This window comes from Trachurus trachurus (genome assembly GCF_905171665.1).
Source record: "Trachurus trachurus genome assembly, chromosome: 19".
NCBI lineage: Eukaryota > Metazoa > Chordata > Actinopteri > Carangiformes > Carangidae > Trachurus > Trachurus trachurus.
Genome location: NC_139913.1, coordinates 16,005,449 through 16,024,006, shown reverse-complemented (window position 1 = coordinate 16,024,006; position 18,558 = coordinate 16,005,449). Strand labels below are relative to the sequence as shown.

The 18,558-nt window shown below is 41.6% G+C and overlaps 1 protein-coding gene across 2 annotated transcripts; it reads right to left on the bottom strand.

The window, feature by feature from the left end:
- Window positions 1-139: 139 nt before the first annotated feature.
- bms1 (BMS1 ribosome biogenesis factor) lies at window positions 140-16,788 on the bottom strand. Of its 2 annotated transcripts, none has more exons than XM_083993863.1 (23): window positions 16,695-16,788; window positions 15,440-15,620; window positions 14,256-14,446; window positions 13,583-13,662; window positions 13,141-13,329; window positions 12,878-13,020; window positions 11,627-11,748; window positions 11,343-11,536; window positions 10,492-10,634; window positions 9,715-10,322; window positions 9,013-9,114; window positions 8,538-8,689; window positions 8,363-8,444; window positions 8,065-8,144; window positions 7,565-7,762; window positions 7,227-7,415; window positions 5,911-6,091; window positions 4,440-4,498; window positions 3,588-3,710; window positions 3,119-3,266; window positions 1,634-1,809; window positions 1,367-1,528; window positions 140-669 (listed from the first exon to the last, which is right to left on the bottom strand). In XM_083993863.1, the coding sequence occupies exons 2-23, from the start codon at window positions 15,610-15,612 to the stop codon at window positions 442-444; spliced, it is 3,723 nt and encodes a 1,240-aa protein (XP_083849989.1). In that variant the 5' UTR covers window positions 15,613-15,620; window positions 16,695-16,788; the 3' UTR covers window positions 140-441. The 2 variants fall into 2 exon arrangements, with proteins under 2 accessions (XP_083849989.1, XP_083849990.1); XM_083993864.1 differs by having other exon boundaries at window positions 141-669; window positions 7,565-7,759.
- Between the last annotated feature and the right edge of the window lie 1,770 nt (window positions 16,789-18,558).

Genomic DNA, 18,558 nt, shown 5'->3' with positions numbered 1-18,558 from the left:
CCATAGAGGTGCCATTAATTCAGTGAAAACCTCGGATGCTGGAGAAGAAATTTTATAAAATTCACAAAGCTAAATGTTGATGCTGTCTGTAGTTAGTAATTGTTTTTGTTTTTTTACTGGGATTACAGAGAGAGAGAGAGAGAGATAATGGAGAGAAATAACTCATAAAATAACATCTGACAGCTCCAACACAATCAGTGACACTAGATACACAGTTGAAACTTGCTGGAGCGAAACCACAGTTCTGTTCAGTGTTCATTATTATGATGCTTTATTAAAATAAGCTCCAAAAGTCACTTTTTTCTTTACAGTTAATCTTTATCTCAATAAATCAAGAAAAGTATATAAAAATGAACCTGCCAGAATTACAAAAAAAAAAACATGCTAGGAGTCCAAAGAGACAGACACGGAGGTTTGTCTCATTCATCCAGACACAGAGCATCAATCGTCTTGTTGCGCCCCCTTCAGACTGGACTTCTGTTTCTTCTGGTCCGCCTGGCCCATGGCACGGTACAGTTTTTTGCGTGCCTCCTTCTGTCTCTTCAGCTTGGCCTCCTCCTGTTTCTCCTTCTGCTGCAGGAACTCCTTGTGTTTGGCATGCTGCACCTTGTGGGCTTTCTTCCTCTTGTGGTGGTGAACTGAGGTCAGAGCATGGAGCAGGGCCGCCACCTAAAGGAACGGGACAAGAAAAACAATAGGGTCAAGTTTTACTGCAGAGAGCAGTGCAAAGTCATCTCGTGGTTGAATGAATCCACAACAAAATTGCACTTCTATCTGTCCTGTACATGGTCAGATCTGTTTTCCATTATAAATAGCCCTGCTACTGTTTGGGTTCCTATGTTACTTTAAAAAAGTAATTAGTTCATAGTTATTAGTTACTTTCCCCAATAAGTGTGAGTGCTGAGTTAGTAACTGAATTACTACATTATAAAAGAAACTAATTCCCAGGAAAAGTAACTATTGCGTTACCTTTTCATAAAATGCTCAACTATGTCAAATTACTTGGACTCGCCCTCCTAACCCTCTACCCTAACCTCCCGTTTATCTAGAACTAACCATCTCACTCAGTATTGCTCCGCACAGGCGACATAGCTTTTTTCCAACTAGTTGATGGACTGAAGCAAAATGTGTATATAAAGCATACTCTTAAACAGGTGTATTATTATTTTGTGACGGGACTTCTTGAGTCAAGTAATAGCGAGTAATTTTATCATCAGTAACTGTAAGGGCGTTATAATGGGGGAAACAGTAACTTTTTTGATTACTCGTTACTGAGAAAAGTAGTGTTGTTAGTAACGCCATTATTCCCATCATTGATTATAAACAATGTATGAACAAACAACAACGGTGTTGATGTTCTGCACACCTTTTTCTCATGGGGTTCTCGGATCACAGTGGGACGCTGCAGGTCTTTGGGTGTCTTTCCTCTGGCCTGCATCTGTTTGGGTTTGCTCTTGAAGGGCAGGGCCTTCTGCAGCTCCTTGGGGATGTGGAGCCGGTTGAAGTGCCTCTGGGCTCGTACTACCGGCTGGAGAGAAGAAGAGGACAAATATTCACGTGTTGAGTCAGGGTTTAGGATTTATAAAGGTCTTTGTTATAACTGCAGTTGACAGATCCACCAGACTGAGTCTACCTTGTACAGAGAGTCTGCGTTGGGTTTGTTACGGACGCCCAGGTCGTGTTTGAGCTGCCCCAGGGTCCTCATGCCCTCCCAGTTGTCCTTCTGGCCAACAGGCAGCAGCAGCGAGGTGACAGGGTTGTAGAGCTGAGGGACGGTCACAGGATACCAGGAGCGCAGGAACACGATGTCTGCAGCACACAGTCGCACAACACAAACACATCAACACACAGCCAGACATTGTTTGATTAATTACTGTTACACCTCTGCACAGTTGGCCCTAAATTACAGACAATCATGACGAAGATGAGCGGTAATTAAATCCAACAGATGGAGCGCTCTGTTTTGTTGAATCTGAAGTCGACGTAGACATGGGAACATTTTTTCCTAGAATCTTTTTGACTCCTTTCCTACATCAGTCACAGTACACTGTGACTGTACAAGTCAAACAGCAACAGCAGCAGATGAAGCCATCACATACCGACTTCAGGAAATGCAGATGTTATTGTCAGACTGCAAATCAGTCATGTAATAATGACTTATCATGTACTTGAGATTCACAGCTACAGTTATTCTTTCAACACATTAAACATAATGCCTTCTACTTCTAAAGATTTATACTTCCATGCATACTATTCAGTTATGGGAAATATTCTAAATATGTCATACAAATACTAATATTCTATAATTTCATACAATATAACATAAAATACACATTAAACATAATGCATTCTACTTCTTAAAGCAGAAGTAAGTGATATATTTGTGTTAATATAAGTCTTAAATAGTTATATCTTCCGACAGCAATCACTTACATAGAGTGTTTGGACTGAAACACGGGTCTGTCAGTCCCTCTGCTCTGCTCTGAGTCGAAGAGAAAACATTTATCGTATCCTACAGTTTTTATCCAATGAGGAGAGAGAACGGCATGCAGGGCTGTGTGTGCAGCCAAGGGACGCCGTGAATGTGGTGACGTAGGGACGAGGACTGTTATGGTGCGTTCAAGGAAACTCGTATTTTTCCGACCGTGAAGTCGTACCAGTTCGATCTGGTACGACTTCACCGGTCGGAAGTTACGAGTGGCCGTTAAAGTGACTTTCACCGGTAAAACAGGTCGGAGAAACACGAGTGGGTTGCCTGAAACGCTACAAAGTCGTAAGTTGTGACTTGAAGCTGTAATTTACGATTTCAAAAGCCTGCCTGGAACGCAGCATTAGCGAAAACGACCGGACCACTTACTTCTGCTTTAAGTTTCTCAGTTTTATACTTTTTTACACCATGCATGTATGCACTTAAATGGGTAATATTCTAAATATATCATACAAATACTAATATTCTAGTATAATATAATACAATAAAACATAAAATGCAAAAATTCTATGTATCTTTATTTGACTAAAAAAAAAAGATTTGGTATGTTTGGAATGTTAGGATCACCAACGGGATTGAAAGCTTGAGAATGTGCAGGAACCTATTATGAAATGTAAAACAGGCGCTCACCACTCATGAGCAGGCGGTCCTCAAACGTGGCTCTGTAAGCTCCCGGTGGCGCGGACAAGGCCTTCTTGATCTGACCTCTGACTCCTGACACTGTTCGCACAGAAGCACCTTCAAATTTGGCCACCTCCAGCACGGTGTTGAACATGCCCTGTGAGCAGAGGGAGAGGTCAATGGAGGTACTTGTTGGTAGTGTGATTAATTCTGCCTCTTCACGCCGTGATGCTCCACCGGCTTTTCAAATTCAGCTCCAACAACCAAAACCCTGCTGCCTCCCACGCCACACATAAAGATGAAAAGTGTGTTTGGTTATTTTGTGAGATGGCTCGATTTATCGAAAATGCTTTTATAGTGGTATTTCTGTCTTTATGTGATGGTTCCTTAAACTCAAGATACATTTCTCTGATGGGAGACACAACAACTTCATGGTGACACTCACAGATTTGTACCTAATGGCTGCAGTTTTCCTTACCTTAACGAAGCTTGTGTTCTTAAAGATCTTGTAGGGGTAACCGATGAGTTTGAGCTTCTTCACTACAGTCACAGATTTATCCAGATCCAGGACCACACCTGTGGCTGCAATACGGAAATTAGCCTGGAGAGAGAAAACAGGAATTGATTTACACCAAACACATGGTTAGCAAGATAAGCAATTCAGAAATATCTTTTAAAAAATGTATTAAAAGCATCAGATTTGTTAAAATGTGCATTTGTATTCATGTTGGTTTTATGTCATTTGAAATTATATTTGCATCTTTTTATCAAAATTCAGACTGAATGCCCCTGAAAATGTCAAATGGTGTAACCACAAAAAAAAAAATTAAATATTTGACCCACGTACAGTGGATGAAAGCGTACTTATGAAAAAAAGTATACTTTCTTCTGAAAACATTAAATTGAAATACTTTTTTGCTGTATTTCCTTATTTAAATGTCAATGCATTTTGGCAATATTGCGCAGGACATATCCTAAAAACACATTTTCCCCCCCCTAAATATTGCATGACCAATTATGTGACATTTATTACATAGTGTTGCATTGCTTAAGTGAATTACATTTATTCCACATTTGAGCCAGATTTATTTTCTTGTGTACAGTTAGATTTTTATGAAAAGATACCAGTTACACCACTTGACATTAAGTTACATCTTGTCACTGACCCATAAATTAGGACCATGAGAATACTTCATACATTACTGGATTTTTAGGTTACTACATCTGGGATTTAAACACTAGTGTAATTTCCATATCATAATCTATAATATTTTAACTGAATGTAACAAATGTGATGACACAGATTTAAACTTAAAGATTTGAGACTCACTCTGGTCCCTGCTACCGCCTGCACCGCCAGGAAGCCGGTGCCCTGTGGAGTGATGGGACCTTCAATGAGGGAGACAGAATAAAAGGTGATTAACATGGAGAGGATCATTTTAGACAGAAACGTTTCTTCAAAGACTTTCTCAACAGTGTTGGAGAAAGGCTAATTACAGAGTGAGAAATGACTCCATTTGTTTTATGGAGTCAATTGTAATGAATCACAGGTCTCAGATTACTTATTAACACTGTTTAAAAACAGTCACTGTACATGAGCACCTCAAACACTGCATATATGGGTTCAGTCGCAGTTCATCTGATTTGCAGGGAAACACAAATTAAATCATGTGAAAATGAAGAGCCACTCGAGAGTGATGTTAAACACATCTTTTTTACATTTTTTCCCTGCTGTAATCAAAGTGTTTTCATCGCCTAAACTACTACTGAAAGACAACAATTATTCTCATCTGTCTGTGTTCCCTCTGTAGCCTCTCTCACTGTGTGTATGTGTGTGTGAGATTTAACAGTGATGCAGATTCTACTCTTTCCGCGGATGTTGCATTTCAGGCAGAGCCTCCTCTGCTGCAGTGGTCAGTCGGCGGTGATAAATCAGGCCCCCGCTCCCTCCTCCCATTCTCTGCACCTCTGAACAGGGCCGTCTTTAAATACACTCTGCACGAGCTCTAACGGGAGACACACACTCTTCTATCTGTTTTACCTCTGCAAAACCTCTGTGAGCTCTTTGTAAATCTATGGATACATTTCAAAATGTATTGACATCCCATATCAATATCTATGATCATTTCATCCTCTACCATTCCACAGTGTAGTGCTCTAGATCACCTTCCTGGCTATATTTAGATGACTTGGGAGAGTTGATGTTGGACCTAGTTGCTTATTCTGTGAGATTCTAAGACCCATAATCCTCTCTGTACCTCCATCCCATATTCCACATCTGTTTCTCCTACTTAATTGTTTTAATACAAATCAATATTTCATGCTGCAAACTCATATTTTATGCTCTATTTTATTTAATTTTATTATATATTTTTTTCTCTCTTTTTCCTGTACTTTCTTGTATTCTTTTTTGTCTTGCTTTTAATTGTTTAATGTTTCCAATTTTTACTATTTTGAGTTGCCCCTTGGTATGAAATGTGCTGTATAAATAAAGCTGCCGTGCCTTGTCTAGATCTCACTGTGGCTTTTGATACCATATATATTTGCATAGACATTGATAGACCAGTTGAAAAACCAGTGTGGCCTCTGTCTTGGCTCTAATCTGCGTATAAAGGTCGCTCATGTGAAAATAAATTGACTGTTTCCTATAATAATAATAATAATCTCTCAATATCTTCTGGCTGTCAATATGGACTACCTTCACATTTGGCCATCTGCTGATCAGAATAATGTCTTACTGTGCATGTAAAAATAAAGTCATTCATACACCAGCAGTCGGCAGCTCTTTAGCCGTGTCTCACCCCAGATGGAGGCTCCACAGTGCATGTGCTCTGGTGTGTACTTGAGCAGGCGGTGGCGTCCGTTGTGATCCTCGATGTGGTAGAGGGGGATGGTCTGGAAGCGCCTCCAGCCCAGGGACAGGATGAGGGGGTCCCGCGTCTTCAGGATGCGCTTGTACCAGCGGTGTTTCTTCAGCCGCATCTAACACACACACACAAATACTATACATTACGCCTGACATGAGTTTGGTTGATAAGGAGTTAAGATAATCAGAGACATCTGCCTGAACACAGTGGGGTTTGATCCCAGGATCACTGAAGTAAACACTGCCAGGTGGTGGGTTTTCCCACAACAACATTCACAAGCACATCACCTCCTGAAGCTTTTTCAATGGAGATGATGAGGAACAAAATTCACATGTGGTGTTATTCCTGCTGTTCTCTCAGCTTCAGCTTCAAGGCTTCAGCCAAGTGGACATTGTCCACAGCTACAGTGTTTTTAGTATATTTGTGTTTCTGTCTCTGCTGTGTCCAAAGGGAAACACTGTGCATCGTTCAGCAAAACGCTGTTAACGCTGCAAGATCCTCAATTGATTGGTCTCAACACAGACAGATGGCAAATGCAGAGACTGCTTGCTGAAAAACTGCCCCCGACAGGATTTTGCATGAATTTACCTCTAAAACAACTCTGTCTCGTAACGTTCCATTATTATCTCATAGCGTGGTGAATGTGCAGGTCACAACTTGTCCACGAGAGCGTTTTGGAGTTGTTGGATTGTGTATTTGATGAGTTTGATGAGGGAAACCAAGAAATCCCATTAGCTTCCATAGCATAGCTCTGAGCAGCTTGCGGCTCTGCTCCGCCGTTCTAAAAATAGCTTGCACCGACAATTAAAGGTAACGAACCTACTCCTAAAACTATAGGGATTATGGCAATGGGCCAATTTGCCAAAATGTTGAACTATCCCTTTAATGAACTTAATCATGTTAATTACACAGAAATACAGAAGTGCCTTTTTAATCTGTCTAGATTACTTCCACATGCAGCTGTTACAGAGCAACATGATCATCATGTGGAGTTATTATCAGGCTCTTTAGCTGCTAAATGCTCCACCACATTCACCAGCTGCTCTCTGGTGTCTGTCTACTGTTCTCTGGTAGCAGGTAGTGGACAGTGGCTTTTTACAGCTGTGTGTGTGAAAACAGCTGAAAGCAACAATATGAGAGCAGCGAGAGTGAACCAGCTGTGGTCCAGAGCCAGAATAATGATCTGACAGATGTTAAAAACGTTACGTAAATGCTGTCGGTCGGTCGTGCGTGAACCACTGCACACATACCTGCAGGTATCCTACGTTGCCTTCACTGGAGCCGAGGCCTCCGAGGATGATGGGGTAATGGGGATCGAAGTTGGTGACAAATTCACAGGGGACAGAGGGGATTTCTAATCTGACGTACATTCCCGGCCGGAAGCCTTCGTACTGCACTCTGGTCTCATCGTCCACGTCCTCAAACTCAGCCCTGTTCAGCTGAGAGACAAGACATACAAACACATATAGGATGAAATTATACACTAAAAAAAATAAGATCATAGAAACTAAGAAATCATAAAATGGAAAAAAAAAGAAACTATAACTATATTCCAGTGTAGGGTGGGTGATATTTTAGGATAGTCTACCTCAGCCTGCTTCTGCATCTCCTCCTTCAGGTCATCGAAGTACGTGGCGTCTCCGTCGTCATATTCTGCATTGAATCTCTCCTTCAGTCTGCGTTTCTTCTCCAGGCGCTTGTTCTTCTGGACCTCGTCATCGTCCACCTTCACCAGACTCTCCTCAGCTTCCTCATCGTCATCGTCGTCATCCTCCTCGCTATTCTGCTGATGATAAAGTGCACGAGATGAAATCTCACCCGACTGAGGAAGAGCGGATTTTGACTTTAAGCTTGAGGGGGATTATATTGCCAATCCTCAAACGGTGGATTGCAGCTTAAAAAGTGCTTAGTCACTGTTTCATTGGAAATCACTGGCAGAGCCGTGTAAACCACAGGAGAGCTGCCATCCTCCTGAAACTAGTGTGAAATACTTGTATATCCCTTGCACCATGTACATTTAGGAAAGGAAACAAACAAACTACACTAAATCAGTGAGACAGGGGAAAGTTATCTTGATCTTGGACATACCTCAGCCTGCTCCTTCTGCCCACTCTGACCCTTGTGGACTTCTCCGGTTTCCAGATCCTCAAAGTCTCCATACAGCTCCTCTGGATAGATCAAAACAAAGCATGGATTTTTACTTCTGATGCTGCAAGGTTGTGTGCAGAAACAAAGTTGGGGCTCCCATCTAAAGGATTTTATGCTACACAGTTTTTGCTCCAAACTAAATGTCTCACATCCAAATTGTTAAGTCAATATTGAATGTAGAGCAGATCCTCAAAGGCCCCGAGAAAATGAGTCTAAAGTTCAGAGATCCTCCTCTTACCATCCTCCTTCAGGCGTGTGGCTGCATCCTGGTCTTCCTCCCACTTCCCCGTCACAAAGCAGTCTCTGATGGAGTCTAACATCTGACAGATACATTGAGACAAATCATTATTTTATCTCAACCTCTTGAATGAAAAAAAAAGTGATTATTATTAGAATATTAGAAGCAGCCCTACCTCCTCCAGGTCCCAGTTGTGGGAGGTGTCGGGGTTGAAGCGGGAGCAGTCCACGGCGTTGGCCTTGAACCTTTTGCTCGTCTGAGGGCGACTGACTCGAAACAGCCCCCCCAGCTCCTCCTCATCCTCCTCCGAATCACCTGCCTCCACAACTGAAAAACAAGAGCAAAACTAAAACTTACACCCAGCTCTTATGTGAACTGTCTCATCATTTCAGAGGCTGTGTGCTGTGATGCTGTGATGCTGCTGATCTGTACTGCATTATACAGAGAGGAGTTTCTGTCTTTTAACCTGCTCTCAAAGGAGAATAACTGGGGTGGACAAAACAGTAAAAACCTGCTAATGTACACTTCAACTACTTTAAACGATCCTTCTTTCATATAAATATTTGTGTGTAAATTAATACAAATCTATGTCTCTGAAATGATAATATGAATCCTGTGTTAAAGTAAAAAAAAAAAAGGACATCAGTTACCTGAACCATAAACCAGTTTTCTCAAATTGGGGGCAGCTTCTTGTTGCCGTAGAAACGCCTCCGATGCTTTCCTCTGCAGATCCTCTTTCCACCTTAGAGCACCTGAGGATGGAAACAGGAGGAAGGACCTTCAGCATCACATAGCTCATGATCAGAAAACTATAGCTAAAATGTTATTTTGGGATATTTGTGGCTAAATTTGTTGTGTTATCAGTTCAGGCCTTACATCACCGATCCAAAATAATCTGCTCTGTTTCACTTAAAGGGATAGTTCAACATTTTGGCAAATTGGCCCATTGCCATAATCTCTATAGTTTTAGGAGTAGGTTTATTACATTTAATTGTCGGTGCAAGCTATTTTCAGAACGGCGGAGCAGAGCTGCGAGCAGCTCAGAGCTACGCTATGGAGGCTCATGGAATTTCTTAGTTTTCCCTCATCAACTCATCAAATACACGAGGCAAATGCTTGCCGAAAAACTGCTGCAGACGGGAACGCATACGTATCAATTAAAGGTAACGAACCTACTCCTAAAACTATAGGGATTATGGCAATGGGCCAATTTGCCAAAATGTTGAACTATCCCTTTAATTAACATCCTCAATAAACAAACCCTTCCTCAGACACACAGTGGACAGGTGTCAGTAGAGACATGAACTGAATAAAAAACTGATTAAATACAAACTCAGTCAGGTTAAACTCACCCTGCTCTTCCTCTTCCTCGCTCTCGCTCGCCATGTCTCCCTTCACTGCAGATTCATCTTCATCTTCCTCCATGGATTCATCGTCAGACCCCTCTTCATCATCATCATCTTCTTCTTCTTCGTCCTCACTGTCTTCCTCGTCCTCCTCAGAGCAGTGTCCGGAGTCTCCTGCTCTCCCGCCCTCCCCCTCCCCCTTCTCCTCCTCCTCTTCCTCACTCATCTCCAGGTCGTCTTCACTGTCAGCGAACACCGGCACCTCAGCGATCACTTCTCCTTTCTTCCCCTCTAGTTTCTGTTTCTTTACTGGCGGAGTGCTGTCCGGTGCCTTCTTCGCTGTCCCTTCACATTTGTCTCTGATGTCTTTGAGGAACGTAGAAATGTTATCCCCGTCCTCCTCCTCCTCCTCCTCCTCCTCCTCCTCCTCCTCCTCCTCTTCCTCTTCCTCCTCCTGGTCACTGTCATCACTACCGACTTCCTCATCCTCATCATCATCATCTTCGCCGTCATCCTCTTCCGCCTCCCCTTCCTCTCCAGTGAAGACCACCGCCCTCCTCTCTCTCTGCGTGTTGGGATCCCAGACCCGCTTCTCTTGGAGACCCTGCTTCTCTCTGACACAAACAAAAGAAGTGTTTAGACATCTCTGTTCCCCATTGTGTGGTTTTCCCCTCATCTGTGGCTTTAACCGGGATACAAAATGTATAAACTAACTGTTTAACGTCACTATTGACTGGAGTTGTGCAAAAAGCAGAGAGAGACTGGGGCTGTGCGGCGACTTACTCGCTCTGCTCGTCGATGTCTGTGGGGTCCAGAGTGCCTGAGCCGCTGAACAGAGACACTTTACTGGCAGCCATCTTTGCATCCAGGGTGGCGTGCGTGTCGATGAGAGACTGGACCAGTTCTGTGGTGGGACGCACCTCCTCCTGCGCCAGATGGAGAATATGTGACCCACAGGTACAACAACACTTCATGAAGTGTACATCAGTGATGGGAATAACTAACGGCGCTACTTTTTCCAGTAACAAGAAAAGTTACGGTTTCCCCCGTTATAACACTTTTACCTTTAATGACTATAAAATGCCCTGTTTCTTGACTTGAGAAGTCCCGTCACAATATAATGATACACCCGTTAAAGTTATAAAGTTATAAATGTTATATACACATTTTTTCAGTCCATCAACTAGTCCGAAAAAAGCTGTTCATCTGGAACTAACCAACTCACTCAGTATTCCTCCACGACACACTGTATCACTCTCACCTCTTCCACACACCGCTGATCCAAACAGGCGGAGTGATACAGCGCGTCACAGAGTCTGCCTGTGCATTGGTTAGTTGCGAGTTGGTTAGTTCCATATAAACAAGAGGTTAGGGAGGTTAAGAACTAACGCAACAGTTACTTTTCCTGGTTAGTTACTTTAAAAATGTAGTAACTCAGTTACTAACGCAGTTTCTTTTTGGGTAAAGTATCTAGTAACTATAACTAAATAAATACTTCTTAAAAGTAACATACCCAACACTGATGTACATGGACAAACTTTAAGCAGGTGAATACTGCCTCAAACTGCAGGTTTTTTACAAAAAACCCTGACTGATCTGATGTAGAGGACACACACACACATACACACACACACCTGCTGCTGCTTCACATGGCTAGCAGGAACGTCGATGTACACAGCGTCTTTGTCATACACGACGCCCCCGACCCCGGCCATGGGCGCGTAGAGCAGGCGCTCCTTCTCGTTCAGCGCTCTCTTCTTCTGAGCGTCCGGCAGAGCGCACGGGTCCGGCAGGAAGTTCACGTCCGCCACCTGAAAGTCTCCCACACCTGGAGAGAATACAACACACAACATATCTCACACACACACACACTCACCAAGAAACGCACAGAGCTTTTAATCAGCACTCGCTTCTTTACCTGGGATGTGAACCTGGCCTTTGTTTTTCAAATATGTCCCTCTGAGGTAGCCGTAGAGTGACACAGTGCGGTCACACTTTGGGTCTGTTCTCAGCATCTCAGGGTCAGTCAAGTCCTCCATACTGTGACAATGCAGAGAGAACATTGAAAAAAAAAAAAAATCAATCAACTGGGTACGAAGTAGAGGTCGACTGATGTCTGATAACGACAGTTTGGAGCAGGAGAAGCTTTCTATAGACAATAGGCAATTCATCAGCTGATTAATTGGTTTTCAGTCCATGCACAAAAATGACATTGTTGTAAAAGAACAACTTTATCTCATACTCTATTTGACTTTTCCAGAGGCTTGATCTGAAAATGCTGTCTTTAGTGTTGGAAAAAGGATTAAATATGTATAAACTTTATTCATCTTAACTACGTAGTTAAATGGTTGTCTCCCTTGTTGTGTATGCTGTGCAATGTGTGTTACATTTACATGAGGCTATAGTCTTATTGTATTTATTTTATTTAACGTCACGCTTCTCTGTCATATGATGGAATGCATTTGTTATGAGATACTGTGAGACGGATGAAGAAGCAGACTAATCAACTAGTCAACTCAACTCACTTTGTGTGTGTCATGACTGACATCTGATGTCTGACTGACATCACACCAATTTCTTTGATTGTTTCTTGATCGATTTGTTTCACCGTTTCTTTATTGATTTCTTTGTTTTTATAACTTTTATAAATAATAAACATTTGAAAATTGATCACAGCCTTGAAAATGTATGTACCTGTATATATTGCTGTATTGTGTACAAAGCCTTTTTGTTAAATGTAGGACCTGGTCTCTAACACTTAGGTTCAGGTGTGGAAATGGAGCCATTTTTCCTTTATACATTTTATCCTTCACTCCAGTTTACATGTGTGTGTGATTTCCTGTAATGGATCAGCATCTTTGTTGATGTGAAAGACCAAAACTGCATAAACAGAGTGCTAATTTAAAACTAAAAAGAAAACATTGGAGGGAAAAAGATTTTAAACCAGGGGTGGACAATTAATTTTCTTTGTTATATCATAGCCAATTATAGTTCATAAATGAGGTCAAGTAAGAAAGGCCTTAGCTCATGTTTGCAGATTTGGTGCAATAACATAATGTAGCCGACAGTCACTGGCCACTATTGGAGCTTTAATTCTACAATTATGCTTTTTATAAAAATGTCCTATGTGTCATCCATCCCAGCAGAGTGTGTCCAGGGCAACACTCACCGGTCCACCAACACATAGGGATGGGAGGTCTGCCACACCAGAGGACGGAACTTCATGACAGAGATGAAGCGGCCCAGGTTCTTCACCTCCTGAATCTGGTATTCACCATACACCATCCCAGACAGATAGAAGAGCTTGGCCCCCTGACAGGTTCAAACACAAAACACATACATATGTAAAACTACTGTTTCATTGTACAGGATGGTGAACACGAGCACAAGGAGCAGCTTTACAGCAGAGAGGCTGTGAGTGTGTGGTTTTACCTGGTAGACTTCTGTCCAGAAGCGATGCTTGAGGTTTTTCTTCGTCTTCCTCAGCGTCTTGTTGTTCTTGAATGAGTCCAGATGAGTCAGCACGCCCATGATACGAGGGAAGCCATGCACCTGACAGATGTTGAGAAACTCAAACGTCTCCATCTCGAAGCCGAAGCTGGCATCGATCAGCATCAAAACCTGGAGAGGCAGAAACACGGTGAGCCTTTTTCATTATGCTTTATTCATCCTTCAAGCAACTCACTTTGTTTACAAAAGTCTGGAGCTTCATCTACAGCACAACATCGTCACCTAGTCACATTAACATCTCTGACACTGATTAGAAAATAAATAAATAAATGTGTTTTATCATACAAAACTGCTTAAATTCTCATTCTCAGCTTCTTCATACATTTATTACATGAACTTGTTTACTGTGAATTGAAAAACTTACCAGGTCAGCCACTTTTGCGAGGTCAATCATAGTGTTAATGTCGTTGTTACACTCCATGAAAGTGAGGCGACGCTTCTTTCCTGAGGAAATAAACAGCAGCCACTTATTAAAACAGGGCTTTTACATTTAAATTAATATCCACTCATCAGCTCCAGGTTCAGCTCTGTACATATCACAACACATCAGAGTTTTAAATCTTAGCACTTAGGTCAGCCAGTAACAATTGGTTTATCAGAGGTGAAGAGAAAGGACTGAGGCCAGACGGGTGTCAACAGTGTTTGTGTAATTACTATCACAACCAGAGGGGGGAGACAAAAGTACATAACTACAAACAGATTGTTGTAACATAATCATAAAATATTTAAATGGTGCCCAGACAAACGGACGGAATAGAAAACCATTCTATGTCTCTGTTCTCTTATTCCTGCCATGTGTCTAGTGTCAGGTCTAATCAGAGGCAGAAAAGTTCCTATTATTGAAGCCTTAACATATGTAAGGTGTTGGGAAAAAGCTCTCAAAATAAGCATTAACAATTTGCACAGAGTACAATATTTAAAACTAATGGAAACAAAAATAATATGTAAAACCACTAACAGTTAATGGTGCAGCGGACTGATGGAAGTGGGTCATGTTGCCTTCTAGTACCTACTAAGAAATCATCAGCCCAACTCACCGGAGACGATGGTGACAGGTCCACAGATGTCCCCCAGCTTCTGTCGGGTAAAGTTTTTGATCAGGCAGCGGATAAGTGTGCTTTTTCCCACCTTGGGGGGCCCGACAACTACAATCACAATTGGAGGAGGTTCCAAAGGAGTCCGGTCCACATGGGGGATGTGATGCTTTTTAGCCTTTATGTCCTGAGCCCTGAGGAAAAAACACATGAGGTTAAGTTTTTTCTTCCCACAAAAACTGCTGATTGGATTTGCACCAAGATGGATGGATGATGGATGAGTGAGAAACTGTTAAATTTAGATCAAGGAGGTTTTAAATACTTCCCTCAATATAGTGAGAGAGGGCATTTTTTCCTCAGGAGAGTTGCCATTCTAGTTTCACATTGTTTCTTTCTTTGATTTCTCCCGTTTGTGTTTATCAAAGCCTGCTCAAGGCATAAATGAACTAAGCACCTGCGGCCTTAAAGAGCAATTCACTTTTTTAAATCTGTAGTGCGTAACTTCTGTCGATCCCTCGAGAAATCCTGCGTAATTACAAAAACCCTTAATTGTTGTTGTTGCACATCGCTGTTGCAGTTTATTTAAAACCAAAAATAAGTGTTTTCAGTAAATGCATTATCTACTGGTTTATTTTGTTACTTTTAGTAGGCCTAAACGACACTCAGTATCCCACTTATTACTATATCATTTTAAATATTAAAGGGATAGTTCAACATTTTGTCAAATTGGCCCATTGCCATAATCCCTATAGTCATAGGAGTAGGTTCGTTACCTTTAATTGTCGGTGCAAGCTATTTTTAGAACGGCGGAGCAGAGCCGCAAGCTGCTCAGAGCTGCGCTACGGAGGCTAATGGGATTTCTTGGTTTCCCCCATCAAACTCATCAAATACACAATCCAACAACTCCAAAACACTGTCATGGACAAGTTGTGAAAACATGCCAGGCTAGGATGATGATGATTCATAATGACAGATTAGAAAAATGAAATAAGTGTGTGGCAGGTGTGTAAATGATCAATAATCAGTATTATTGGCAGTAATAGAGGGACCCAAAAATTTTTTTTGCTTAGTGCTCCATGGAGGCTTGGCCCAGCCCTGGTGTTCATTACAGTGCTCTTGACTGTTCTTACATCAGACTCATTAATAAGTGGTACAGAGTTTGATGTTCCACCATGTGCAGTACTGACCTGTGGAAGGTCTTGGCCATGCGGACCGCAGACTGAACCGCGAACGCTTTGGGGTTGCGTTTGCGTTCATCCTGCTCTGTGGAGCCTCCCTGCTTCCTGAACTTCTTCCTCTCCGCCTTGGGCCCGCTGTGCTTCTGCTGATGTCGCTTCTGTTCCTTCACCTTCCCGTCCATCCTGTCCACTGGAGAACAAAAACACACAAGATATCATTGTAACAGCAGCAGCAGGTAGTCAGCACAAGGTGAACTGCTCCCCACCCCACCCTGATACAATCTCAGAAATTATTCAGACCCTTTGACAGTAAGGCATCATAGATTTGAGTAGGCATATTTGTCCATATTCTCAAAGATGCATAATGGGGATGGATTCTACTCAGCTGTCATTGAATCCATCCTCACCTCCTCCATCACCACATGTTTAGTTGTGGCTGACCCCTCCCACCCTGAACACAAAGGGTCAGAGATGCTCCCCTCTGGCCGGAGGTTGAATATAATGCCTACTTTCATTGTTATGTATTTTTGTACATTTTCTTTACATTTGAATATTTGTCATACATATCATATTCTGCATTTGTGTCTTGTGCTATTATGTGTCAACATTGCCTGTCACCAATAACTAAAGCAAATTCCTTGCAGCTAAATAGGCTACCTGGCAGTAAGTCTGTTCTTGATTCTGATTCTGATGACAAAGTAAAATTATTTTGAGAATATTTTTGGTTCAATTTTTATTTTATTTTTTTAAAAGCCAGAAACTGATTACTCTCATGTCATTTACAAAATTCTTCAGCACGTTTGCAGCCCATACAAGTAACAACACATGCCTGCACATTGTTCTACAGTAGGCTAAATTACAACATAAATCACAATACTGTACTATGATAGAGGCTTTTGGTCCCTGAACGCACCCTCAGCAATTTAGCCCAGAGGCTGTGAAATGAGCTGACCGCCGTGATGCTCAAGACCTGGACCCGGACTGTGTTTGACCCTTTTTTTTTTTTTTTTTTTTTTACAGTCTATGGTTTGACCGCGGTGTGTCTAGGCCAGGTCTCAGTCTGTCACGCTCAGCAGGACAGAGGAGGACACACACTGGCCATGTTTATCTGTAATGAAGTGAGTCCTCTGGGTCCATGCTGCTATGCTGCTGTTTACATAGTCTCTGTGCATGCCATGTACGGACACACAAACACGCACGCAGCGGGAAGCGTCTTCACAACAGCTACACAAAACAACACAAATGGTTTTATTTTTATCCATACCTGTATATAAAGCGGCTGCAGTCCGCTACCGGTGTGCCTGTTTTCTTCAGCTTTCACGTGTGCGTTGTAACCTCCGACCCGGATGTATAAGGAAGTGTCACTTCGTAAGTGACCCGAGTGGAAACAAAACTGTAAAAGGTTCCCCTCGCGCTGGCGCCCCCTGCAGGTGGAGAGAGAGGAACGTGGTCTCTCTTTTTTTTTCTTTTTTTTTTATACATATTATTTATTTATCATCAAATAACATCACCAATTGAACAGAGGAACGTGGTCTCACGAGGCCAAAGCGCTACGAGATTAGTCCTTTAGTTTTATTTATTTATTATCTAAGCGAAAACGAAACATACTTTTTGCATTTAAAACCAATAAATTGAAAGATCCATGTGTCTTTGGATTATAAAACACAGAAACTATAGAAATCTTTATTTCTATAGTGTTTTTATGGGGAGTGGGCTAGATGAGAGCCAAATATGTCCCCATTGACCAGAATCACTTTTTCATTTAATTTAAAACAAGTAAAAAATTGCAATTAACCTATTTTTTTGTAAATATAATAATATGCCTATTCCTGACTACTTCCAAAACAATACAAAAATCTGAAGAGAGAGAGAGAGAGAGAGAGAGAGAGAGAGAGAGAGAGAGAGAGAGAGAGAGAGAGAGAGAGAGAGAGAGAGAGAGAGAGTTTGGGTTCAACCCTGTAACAGCATACTAATCCCCCCGTTTTAAAAGTAATGGTTCATCCTCAACACTCAAGTGACATCACAGCAGTCTTTAGAAGACCATAAGGTAAAGACAAGAAAGTGTTATCATCTTTTCTGTTTCATTGTTTTTTTGTGAGGGACAGTGTCCATTGTATAAGATAGATATAGGCTAGTAAATGAAACAACTGCTGAAAAAACAAACAATCATGTTGAAAAATATTATAATTTCATGATTCCCCAAAGTGATGTGATGCTACATGGCTTAGCTAATTAAGGATTTTTTGGCTACTTTTAGCCAAAATCTTCAACCTCGTAATCAAACCTGTAACAAAAAACACTATCTATCTATCTGAGAATATAAATAGTTGATGGAATTGCAGTACAGGTTTCGTACCAGTAGGTGGTGCTAGCAGACTGAACTGAAAACAACCTTAGATCTCAGCACCACAGCTGGATAGCTAGACAAATGTAATAATGCAAACAGACAAAGGACAAAGCAATAATGTAAAGTAATAATTGTGTCCTGAAAAATACTTCCTCCCCGTGCTTTGATGTTAACAAACCAAAGCCTGACCAAATTCCCTGTCCTTCATTTTTAATCTTACCATCTAATTACAGCCATCATGTTGTCATCACTCTCCTTGTCCTCTGTGCTGTCAGTAGTGTTGTCATTAGCATCTTGTTATGAAGAGTCCAGCAGACTCTGAGCTGCCTCTCTGCTTCTCAAAGCCTTTGAACTTCCTCTCTTTAACATCAAGAGCTTGTTGTCCTTTGGATGACCCATTTTCACCTTCCCCCTAATATTTTATGAATCATCCTCCTCATCCACTTTGCTACACCTGGGGTTTAACCTGATCATTAGGCCTACCCAGGGCTAATGCCATATTGACAATTTATTAGAGACAGATATGGCACAACCGTTCATTTCAATAAGAATAAATTGTGAAAAAAATGTTTTTTGTTTTGGTCAAATTGACTGATGATGTTTTCAGTCACTGGTGATCAGTCTTCTTTTACATTTTCCTTCAATAATTCATTATTTGAAACTACAATATAACTTGATTTGAAGATGCATCTGTTCACCTGTTCAATGTGTTTAAATACCAGAGGTTATCCAGATGTCTCGTACGACCACAGTTTCCCCACACTGCTGAACTTTCACTAGG